General features: G+C 46.5%; 1 protein-coding gene across 4 annotated transcripts; it reads right to left on the bottom strand.

Moving 5' to 3' along the window:
- Positions 1 to 206: 206 nt before the first annotated feature.
- LOC109887544 (thymic stromal cotransporter homolog) lies at positions 207 to 11,469 on the bottom strand. Of its 4 annotated transcripts, XM_031826013.1 has the most exons (7): positions 10,849 to 11,310; positions 10,142 to 10,726; positions 9,685 to 9,856; positions 7,091 to 7,174; positions 2,131 to 2,287; positions 976 to 1,017; positions 207 to 919 (listed from the first exon to the last, which is right to left on the bottom strand). In XM_031826013.1, exons 1-7 carry the CDS (start codon positions 11,089 to 11,091, stop codon positions 904 to 906), a joined length of 1,299 nt encoding a protein of 432 aa, XP_031681873.1. In that variant the 5' UTR covers positions 11,092 to 11,310; the 3' UTR covers positions 207 to 903. The 4 variants fall into 4 exon arrangements, 3 of the variants coding, with proteins under 3 accessions (XP_031681873.1, XP_031681874.1, XP_031681872.1); XR_004210164.1 differs by having other exon boundaries at positions 207 to 1,017; positions 1,756 to 2,287; positions 10,849 to 11,468; XM_031826014.1 differs by having other exon boundaries at positions 207 to 1,017; positions 10,849 to 11,298.
- Between the last annotated feature and the right edge of the window lie 645 nt (positions 11,470 to 12,114).

Here is a 12,114-nt window from a genome sequence, read left to right as displayed (position 1 = left end):
TACTGTCCTCCTGTTGTTCTCTCTCTCTCTCTACTGTCCTCCTGTTGTTCTCTCTCTCTCTACTGTCCTCCTTTTCAGTGTGCATTGTTTACTATTTGAATCATAATATGTACATTTTGATGTTGGAACAACATATTTAAATAATAGCCTGTATATGGATGTTGTTTTGATGCAACTATCTTTACCTCAAATGATTTTAGATATTGGACCAATAAAGAAAAGTATTTAATCTGTTCACTCAAATGCTTTTGATACACAATAAAGAACACAATTAGTTCAAATGCAAAAAAATTATGTATTAAAAAGTGACAGTAAAGTATTTCAAGTTAATTCAGCTCTGTTTCACCGGAGTTCTTTCACAGTGACGGGAACATCGAACTGGCTTGGAGGTCCAGAATTTGAGGGCTCTAGAGAATGCCAGTGTTTTCAATAGTGCCCTGTATCAGCCCTGTATCAGGCCTGTGTTGGACATGTTGATTGGGCTCAGGCCTGGGATTCATTCAAAAGATGCCGTCAGGGCTCTGGTCTAAAGACGTTTTTGCAGCGATTGCATTCATGGTAAGTGCTGCTGACATTGGCTCCAGTGTCACAGAGACGGCGAGGAGGGCCTGTGATGGCGGTACCAAGGACATTAACCTGGCTCAATCTCAAAACCGTCACAATCACATCGTCGCCGCCGTCAGTTCCCCAGGATCCTCTCGTAACCGTCAGTTCCCCAGGATCCTCGCGTAACCGTCAGTTCCCCAGGATCCTCTCGTAACCGTCAGTTCCCCAGGATCCTCTCGTAACCGTCAGTTCCCCAGGATCCTCTCGTAACCGTCAGTTCCCCAGGATCCTCTCGTAACCGTCAGTTCCCCAGGATCCTCTCGTAACCGTCAGTTCCCCAGGATCCTCTCGTAACCGTCAGTTCCCCAGGATCCTCTCGTAACCGTCAGTTCCCCTGGATCTTCTCGTAACCGTCAGTTCCCCAGGATCCTCTCGTAACCGTCAGCCCGGCCAGATCTGCAGCCCACCATGCTGGAGGAGAGAGAAACATCGTACAAAGGAATCGTGGTGACGCTTTACAGGACAGGGTCCTTATTTCTGTCATTATTCTTGTACCGTGTAACAAGTATTGGAAATGTTCTTTGTAACCCCGTACTGGTGCCGTGTTCAACTGGGAACTGGGAACTCTCCCACTTCAGTGAGTTCAAGGCAAGTGGAGACTCAGGGTAAAAAACGGTGGCTAGAACTGATGATGTCACATCTCACCTGACAGGTATGGTGGCCAGGACTGATGATGTCACATCTTACCTGACAGGTATGGTGGCTAGGACTGATGATGTCACATCTTACCTGACAGGTATGGTGGCTAGGACTGATGATGTCACATCTAACCTGACAGGTATGGTGGCTAGAACTGATGATGTCACATCTTACCTGACAGGTATGGTAGCCAGGACTGATGATGTCACATCTAACCTGACAGGTATGGTGGCTAGAACTGATGATGTCACATCTTACCTGACAGGTATGGTAGCCAGGACTGATGATGTCACATCTTACCTGACAGGTATGGTGGCTAGGACTGATGATGTCACATCTTACCTGACAGGTATGGTGGCTAGGACTGATGATGTCACATCTTACCTGACAGGTATGGTGGCTAGGGCTGATGATGTCACATCTTACCTGACAGGTATGGTGGCTAGGACTGATGATGTCACATCTTACCTGACAGGTATGGTGGCTAGGACTGATGATGTCACATCTTACCTGACAGGTATGGTGGCCAGGACTGATGATGTCACATCTTACCTGACAGGTATGGTGGCTAGGACTGATGTCACATCTTACCTGACAGGTATGGTGGCTAGGACTGATGGTGTCACGACTTACCTGACAGGTATGGTGGCTAGGACTGATGATGTCATATCGTACCTGACAGGTATGGTGGCTAGGACTGATGATGTCACATCTTATCTGACTAGTATGGTGGCCAGGACTGATGATGTCATATCGTACCTGACTGGTATGGTGGCCAGGACTGATGATGTCATATCGTACCTGACAGGTATGGTGGCCAGGACTGATGATGTCATATCGTACCTGACCGGTATGGTGGCCAGGACTGATGATGTCATAACGTACCTGACAGGTATGGTGGCCAGGACGGTGATAATGCTGGACAGGGTGAAGACGAACCCGGGGAACCAGTCCAGGGTAGCCTGGTACACCTTGGTGTAGATGGGAGTGTAGGCCAGGCTGGCGATCTTAAAGGACAGCTGCAGTGAGATGAGGGTGATCCCTGTGAAGCACAAATGGCTTTCAAAATGTGTTGCATTATGGGATACAAATAGTTTGACTGTTGCCTTCGTGTGATCTAAGGTCATGTTCACTGTTTCTGCGTTTTGCCGGCTGCACCATGCAGCAGTCGCCTGGCTAGTGGGAGGCGCTATTGTCAAACTATTTTCTTTTGCGGGGGGGGGGGGGGGGGTGGTTCAACAGCACGAACGTGACCAAGACAGAGGTTAGAAGATTAGAGGCTCAGATGAAACCAAGATTGAAGTCTTTGGCCTGAATGCCAAGCGTCACGTCTAGCATCTGTTAACCTAATGTGTAGTCTGCTAACCTAATGTGTAGTCTGCCTGCTCTAACCTAATGTGTAGTCTGCTAACCTAATGTGTAGTCTGCTAACCTAATGTCTAGTCTGCTAACCTAATGTGTAGTCTGCTAACCTAATGTCTAGTCTGCTAACCTAATGTGTAGTCTGCTAACCTAATGTCTAGTCTGCTAACCTAATGTGTAGTCTGCTAACCTAATGTGTAGTCTGCTAACCTAATGTGTAGTCTGCAAACCTAATGTGTAGTCTGCTAATCTAATGTGTAGTCTGTTAACCTAATGTGTAGTCTGCTAACCTAATGTGTAGTCTGCTAACCTAATGTGTAGTCTGCTAACCTAATGTGTAGTCTGCTAACCTAATGTGTAGTCTGCCCACTCCAACCTAATGTGTAGTCTGCTAACCTAATGTGTAGTCTGCCCACTCCAACCTAATGTGTAGTCTGCCCACCAAAAATACTTCTTTAGACATGCCCTGACTGTGTGAAATTTGGTGGCACTATCACAAAGACCTCAATATGACCTCCATGGAGGTCTTTGGTATTTTATGATCAGAAGTGTTGTCTGTATTATTGGTGGGGCTGATTTAGTTGGGTAATATTTCACCCTATTTTAGTCTGACAGGAAATCTATTCAAATGTCCTGGTTGACTGACAGGCTTCCCAGACTGCCTCCAATCATATCAATGTTCCTTAAAGGGATCTGGTATTAGTGTACCAAATTTGGTACTTGTATCAAAAAGTGCAACGATCTGGAAGGTATATTTGGTTCAAACTAGAATATAGAGGGTGCTACTGTTGGTCTGAGAAGGAAGCAGCTTGGTGCAGGAATTATGTCAATGGGTAAAATACATTTCCTATTTTCTCTCGTTTCCAAGTCTATTCAATTCTTAACAAACAGAAAGCCATTCTGTCTGTATAAATATCATGGAGAGGGTTATAATAACAGGCAGTCTCCATCTCAAATGGCACCCTATTCCCTATGGTGTAAATTTAACCCATATAGCTCTGGTCTAAAGTAGTGCACTATATAGGGAATAGGGTTCCATAGGGCTCTGGTCTAAAGTAGTGCACTATACAGGGAATAGGGTGCCATAGGGCTCTGGTCTAAAGTAGTGCACTATATAGGGAATAGGGCTCCATAGGGCTCTGGTCTAAAGTAGTGCACTATATAGGGAATAGGGTTCTATAGGGCTCTGGTCTAAAGTAGTGCACTATACAGGGAATAGGGTTCTATTTGGGATGGTGTGTTATAATTAAACCAGAACTGGATGAACAAGCTAGTCAGGTCAGTTGAGGACGCCTGGCTAAAGATGGCGTCAGAAGGAAAGCACATCTCTTCATGCCGGGGGTGTTCAGTAGCTTGACGTGTTGCATGCCAGTTGTATCTTCCCCTTTTTAACCTCGTAACAGCAGAACAGGGAAGAGGATCACCTGTTCTGGTTCAACCACATACTAACGACAGCGTTGTTATTGTTATTCTCCTCGTCAGAAAACAGGGGTGAGCCCCAAATGGCACCTTAACCCATACAGATATGAAAGGCTTAGTAGTGGACTATATTGGGACCTAATCTCGGTTAAACCAGAACTAATATGTAGTGTGGTATACGTAGTGGTCCAACATGACACTAATCTACCCTACTGGTGACACTAATCTACCCTACTGGTTTCCCCCTAACATGACACTAATCTACCCTACTGGTGACACTAATCTACCCTACTGGTTTCTCCCTAACATGACACTAATCTACCCTACTGGTGACACTAATCCACCCTACTGGTGACACTAATCCACCCTACTGGTGACACTAATCCACCCTACTGGTGACACTAATATACCCTACTGGTGACACTAATCTACCCTACTGGTGACACTAATCTACCCTACTGGTTTCTCCCTAAAATGACACTAATCTACCCTACTGGTGACACTAATCCACCCTACTGGTGACACTAATCCACCCTACTGGTGACACTAATCCACCCTACTGGTGACACTAATATACCCTACTGGTGACACTAATCTACCCTACTGGTGACACTAATCTACCCTACTGGTTTCCCCCTAACATGACACTAATCTACCCTACTGGTTTCTCCCTAACATGACACTAATCTACCCTACTGGTTTCTCCCTAACATGACACTAATCTACCCTACTGGTTTCCCCCTAACATGACACTAATCTACCCTACTGGTGACACTAATCTACCCTACTGGTGACACTAATCTACCCTACTGGTTTCTCCCTAACATGACACTAATCTACCCTACTGGTGACACTAATCTACCCTACTGGTTTCTCCCTAAAATGACACTAATCCACCCTACTGGTGACACTAATCCACCCTACTGATGACACTAATCCACCCTACTGGTGACACTAATATACCCTACTGGTGACACTAATCTACCCTACTGGTGACACTAATCTACCCTACTGGTTTCCCCCTAACATGACACTAATCTACCCTACTGGTTTCTCCCTAACATGACACTAATCTACCCTACTGGTTTCCCCCTAACATGACACTAATCTACCCTACTGGTGACACTAATCTACCCTACTGGTGACACTAATCTACCCTACTGGTTTCTCCCTAACATGACACTAATCTACCCTACTGGTGACACTAATCTACCCTACTGGTTTCTCCCTAAAATGACACTAATCCACCCTACTGGTGACACTAATCCACCCTACTGGTGACACTAATCCACCCTACTGGTGACACTAATATACCCTACTGGTGACACTAATCTACCCTACTGGTGACACTAATCTACCCTACTGGTTTCCCCCTAACATGACACTAATCTACCCTACTGGTTTCTCCCTAACATGACACTAATCTACCCTACTGGTTTCCCCCTAACATGACACTAATCTACCCTACTGGTGACACTAATCTACCCTACTGGTGACACTAATCTACCCTACTGGTTTCTCCCTAACATGACACTAATCTACCCTACTGGTGACACTAATCTACCCTACTGGTTTCTCCCTAAAATGACACTAATCCACCCTACTGGTGACACTAATCCACCCTACTGGTGACACTAATCCACCCTACTGGTGACACTAATATACCCTACTGGTGACACTAATCTACCCTACTGGTGACACTAATCTACCCTACTGGTTTCCCCCTAACATGACACTAATCTACCCTACTGGTTTCTCCCTAACATGACACTAATCTACCCTACTGGTTTCCCCCTAACATGACACTAATCTACCCTACTGGCTTCACCCTAACATGACACTAATCTACCCTACTGGCTTCACCCTAACATGACACTAATACACCCTACTGGCTTCACCCTAACATGACACTAATCTACCCTACTGGTTTCCCCCTAACATGACACTAATCTACCCTACTGGTTTCCCCCTAACATGACACTAATCCACCCTACTGGCTTCACCCTAACATGACACTAATCTACCCTACTGGTTTCCCCCTAACATGACACTAATCTACCCTACTGGTTTCCCCCTAACATGACACTAATCCACCCTACTGGCTTCACCCTAACATGACACTAATCTACCCTACTGGTTTCCCCCTAACATGACACTAATCCACCCTACTGGCTTCACCCTAACATGACACTAATCCACCCTACTGGCTTCACCCTAGCACCCTGTGTTGTAAGGGAATGCCTACGTTGCAGGCTCCAGAAAGTGAGTATAAACAGTGGTTAGCCAACTGCGTGGTGTCATAGCAGATGTGAGTGAATGACACATCGGTGCGTACAGTATGTGATCAATGGAAAGGTCAGGAAGTCTCTTCTGTTTGTTTATTTATTCAACCTTTATTTAACTTGGAAAGTCAGTTAAGAACAAATTGACGATGACGATCTACCCCGGGCCAAACCCTAACGACGCTGGGCCAATTGGACACCGCCCTATGGGACTCCCAATCACGGCCGGTTGTGATACAACCTTTGAATCGAACCAGGGTCTGTAGTGACGCCTCCTTGTCCTCTATGTCATTTGCCAAATATGTGTGGCATATTATGAATGGAGTGGCAAGGACTGGATTGTAAACAGAAACAGGTCTAGATCTGGATTGTAAACAGAAACGGGTCTAGATCTGGATTGTAAACACAAACAAGTCTAGATCTGGATTGTAAACACAAACAGGTCTAGATCTGGATTGTAAACACAAACAGGTCTAGATCTGGATTGTAAACACAAACAAGTCTAGATCTGGATTGTAAACACAAACAAGTCTAGATCTGGATTGTAAACACAAACAGGTCTAGATCTGGATTGTAAACACAAACAGGTCTAGATCTGGATTGTAAACACAAACGGGTCTAGATCTGGATTGTAAACACAAACAGGTCTTGATCCATGTAATCATATTCATTGTGATCTAAAAAGGTAAAATGGATCCTAAATCAGCACCGTTAACTTTGAGACGCTTGACACATACGGTCGCAGATATGGTTGAGAGACAGACATGAACCACAGGACTTACCGTACGATGAGCCGTTCACCTGTTTAGAGAGCAGAGCCCGGATGGTTGGCATGGGAATCAGAGCGAACAGGGTCAGGGCTCGAGCTGAAACAGAAATGTGAGGAAGGGTGTGAATACAAAAACAATTCAGGTGAAGAATTACAGACAAGATCAGGTGACAATTCCAGCAGAATATGTTTAGGGTCTATTGTGTCCTAGCCTATTCAGCCTCCTGGGTACCTCTCCCTGTAGTAACTATTGTGTTCTAGTCTGTTCAGCCTCCTGGGTGATTTTGTAAGAAAGAAGTGAGTCTAACCACAATTCTGTTGAAACCCGTAGATAGGGGAGCACCACTTATACTCTAGTGTTTCCACTACCTCTCCCTGTAGTAACTACCTCTCCCTGTAGTAACTACCTCTCCCTGTAGTAACTACCTCTCCTACAGTAACTACCTCTCCCTGTAGTAACTACCTCTCCCTGTAGTAACTACCTCTCCCTGTAGTAACTACCTCACCCTGTAGTAACTACCTTTCCCTGTAGTAACTACCTTTCCCTGTAGTAACTACCTCTCCCAGTAGTAACTACCTCTCCCTGTAGTAACTACCTCTCCCTGTAGTAACTACCTCTCCCTGTAGTAACTACCTCTCCAGTAGTAACTTCCTCTCCTGTAGTAACTACCTCTCCTACAGTAACTACCTCTCCTACAGTAACTACCTCTCCCTGTAGTAACTACCTCTCCCTGTAGTAACTACCTCTCCAGTAGTAACTTCCTCTCCTGTAGTAACTACCTCTCCTACAGTAACTACCTCTCCTACAGTAACTACCTCTCCCTGTAGTAACCTCCTCTCCTGTAGTAACTACCTCTCCTACAGTAACTACCTGTCCACACACACACACACACACACACACACACACACACACACACACACACTACCCTACCTCCCCCCTCCACACACACTCACTACCCTACCTCCCCCCTCCACACACATTCACTACCCTACCTCCCCCCTCCACACACACACACTACCCTACCTCCCCCCTCCACACACACACACTACCCTACCTCCCCCTTCCACACACACACTACCCTACCTCCCCCTTCCACACACACACCACCCTACCTCCCCCCTCCACACACACACACTACCCTACCTCCCCCCTCCACACACACACACTACCCTACCTCCCACTTCCACACACACACACTACCCTACCTCCCCCTTCCACACACACACACACACTACCCTACCTCCCCCCTCCACACACACACACACACACACACACACACACACACACACACACACACACACACACACACACACACACACACACACACACACACTACCCTACCTGTCCCCCTTCCACACACACAGACACACACACTACCCTACCTCCCCCTTCCACACACACACACACACACACACACACACACACACACACACACACACACACACACACTACCCTACCTCCCCCCTCCACACACACACACACACACACTACCCTACCTCCCCCTTCCACACACACACTACCCTACCTCCCCCTTCCACACACACACTACCCTACCTCCCCCCTTCCACACACACACACAACCCTCCCCCCCTTCCACACACACACACTACCCTCCCCCTTCTCTCACATACACACTACCCTCCCCCCCTTCCACACACACACACACACACACTACCCTCCCCCCCTTCCACACACACACACTACCCTCCCCCTTCCACACACACTACCCTCCCCCCTCCACACACTACCCTACCCCCCCTCCACACACATACACACTACCCTCCCCCCCTTCCACACACACACACTACCCTCCCCCTTCCACACACACTACCCTCCCCCCTCCACACACTACCCTACCCCCCCTCCACACACATACACACTACCCCCCCCCCCCCCTTCCACACACACACACTACCCTCCCCCTTCTCTCACACACACACTACCCTCCCCCTTCTCTCACACACACACTACCCTCCCCCTCCACACACTACCCTACCCCCCCTCCACACACATACACACTACCCTCCCCCCCTTCCACACACACACACACTACTCTCCCCCTTCTCTCACACACACACTACCCTCCCCTCCACACACACTACCCTCCCCCTTCCACACACACTACCCTCCCCCCTCCACACACTACCCTACCCCCCCTCCACACACATACACACTACCCTCCCTCCCCCTCCACACCATTGATCTACACAACCTGTAAACCCTGTCAGAAACGAGAAGCTGAAACAAAGAGGAGGATGTCTGATTTAGTATATTTAAAAAGACAGCGTCACCTTGTTTATTTAAAAACAAGTCTTATCTTCACACCATGCTACATTGTGGTGGCCTGGAACAGTCTCCTTCCTCATTCCAACTCAATGACAGAGTTACTGCAGGCGGAGATGTATGTGTGCCTGCCTGCCTGCCTGCCTGCCTGCCTGCCTGCCTGCCTGCATTTGTCCAAGCAGTTAGATTTTCTTGGGCAAAGTACAGTTCTCATAAATCTATCATAAATGATTGGCTACTGTACTAAATGTAATTGGCTACTGTAAATACATGTAATTACACTCTGATAAGGGCAGTGTAAATAAAACATATTATTATCTTACCCAGATAGAACATGTACGTTGCCGTGACGAAGGCCATGAAGTAGATCCCGGCAGCGAAGGACACCATGCCGATGATGATGAGGGTGACGTCACTCACCCATCTGGACATTACCATGACACCCAGGAAGCTCGTCAGGAAGACCACGAACCCGGCGGCGTTACCGTAACCTACCTGTTGATGTGTTTTGGTTTAACCAGAGCCCGATATTGCAAGAGTTAATTCTCACAAGTCACAACTCTGAAATAAGGTTTTTGTCCTAGATCTTTGTTTTGTGCTATCATTCCAACTCTTTGTCAAACATGTTTGGCATGACAGTGCAAGGAGTGGCATGATGGCACAAACATACTGGTAAAACCAGGCTACAAAATGCACATCTTGTTTGATTTAATCAGGACTAATCATGTAATATATATATATATTTTTTTTTACCCCCAAATAAAATATATTTGAACTTACCTGTGTAGCACTCCAGTTCAGGGGCTCCTTCATCTCAAAGGTCACCAGTATCTCCATCCCACCTCCGACGGCCACGTCATATAAAATACCGCTCGCGAAGAGAAGCAGAATGTTCAATATATTCCTGGAATTTCGCTCAGTGACGAAGCCATTGGTCTCGTTGCGCTCGTGCGCGCTTGTCGAGAAACTTGGCATTAGAAAGAAGAAGGTTGTGTAGATAAGACACAAAAAGTAGAGGAAAACACTCAGGCTCACTAACAGAGTCCCTTGTTTAAAATCCACACTGTACAACTGGAAGAGGTGCCCGGACGCTAGACTACCGATGAGACCGGCTACTCCGTAGACCAGTTCGATATGCATCATGTGGAGAGAGCGGTCCTCCTCGGTGGAGGTGAGCGACACCAGGGCCATGACCCCGGCCCAGTAGGAGCAGAACCCGCCGCTGAGTCCGTGGACCACCACCCCGCCGAACATAGCCTGTATCGGGAGATCCATCACTATGACCAGGAGCAGGACCACTCTGGAGACCAGGTAACCCACCAAAGGGATCACGATGGGGATTTTCCGGTACCCCAGGTCCCCTACCTTGGATGGATGAATGAATTAATTGTATTAGACATATTTAATGAAACACACAAAGTTGCCATTTAAGTACGACAATAGATATATAAAAAAACCGATCCAGGAATAAAACAATATCGATTTACCTTGGCTAAAAGAATAGCGGGTAGGATCGGTACGAATTTGGCCAGCATATTATATATCATGTAGAAGTTGGACATTGCTTTCTGCCGGCTGTCTTCGGTGGGGGTGGGCGAGAGCGCGTCGGTCATGTTGGCGCATCTCTCCTTGACCACCATCTGCAAACCGGTGTCGAAAAACGCGCTGGCTATTTGGGCACATAAAACCACCGGCTCGATGCGTTTACGCATTTTCCCGAATGACAACATGATTAGTCCCGATAGAAACCGACAGGCAGACTATAAAAAATAAATGGACAGATTACACTCCCAACGCCTAAACTAACCAAGGACTGTCACCTGTCCATGTCTGGATGACTGTAGACATTTGCGCTTTACTGATCACGACATACCCTATCCAATACCCATTCATGTCTAGTTCCGTGTTTCAAACGGAGCCATGAGTTTACAGAGGAGATTATGTACGTACATGATGACAAAAGACTGGGTGGGACTGGGAGTGGTACGACAGCTTCTTAGGGAAGTTTGCTCAGAACAAATATTAAAACAAGCCTGACTGCACAGTGTTCATCTTGGTATTCGTTTTTGTGATATGGTCATTTTGACAAAAATATAATTTAATCACATGTTTTATCATTTGAATAATGACTAGTGGAGGAAAAAGTACCAGACTTGATTAAAAGTATAAATACCTTAATAGAAAAAGTGAAAGTCACCCAGTAAAATACTACTTGAGTAAAAGTATTTGGTTTTAAATATCCTTAGTATCAAAAGTAAAAGTTTGAATAATTTCATATTCAGTATAATAAGCAAACACAGGTAGTTACTACAGGGGAGAGGTAGTTACTACAGGGAGAGGTAGTTACTAAGGGAGAGGTAGTTACTACAGGGAAGGTAGTTACTACAGGGAGAGGTAGTTACTACTGGAGAGGTAGTTACTACAGGGAGAGGTAGTTACTACTGGAGAGGTAGTTACTACTGGAGAGGTAGTTACTACAGGGAGAGGTAGTTACTAGTACAGGGAGAGGTAGTTACTACAGGGAGAGGTAGTTACTACAGGGAGAGGTAGTTACTACTACAGGGAGAGGTAGTTACTACAGGGAGAGGTAGTTACTATCAGGGAGAGGTAGTTAAGTTACTACAGGGAGAGGTAGTTACTACAGGGAGAGGTAGTTACTACAGGGAGAGGTAGTTACTACAGGGAGAGGTAGTTACTACAGGGAGAGGTAGTTACTACAGGGAGAGGTAGTTACTACAGGGAGAGGTAGTTAC

The sequence above is a fragment of the Oncorhynchus kisutch genome, linkage group LG6 (genome assembly GCF_002021735.2).
Source record: "Oncorhynchus kisutch isolate 150728-3 linkage group LG6, Okis_V2, whole genome shotgun sequence".
NCBI classification, from domain to species: domain Eukaryota; kingdom Metazoa; phylum Chordata; class Actinopteri; order Salmoniformes; family Salmonidae; genus Oncorhynchus; species Oncorhynchus kisutch.
Note: the sequence above shows the minus strand (reverse complement) of the source record. Positions and strands in the feature narration are given on the sequence as shown.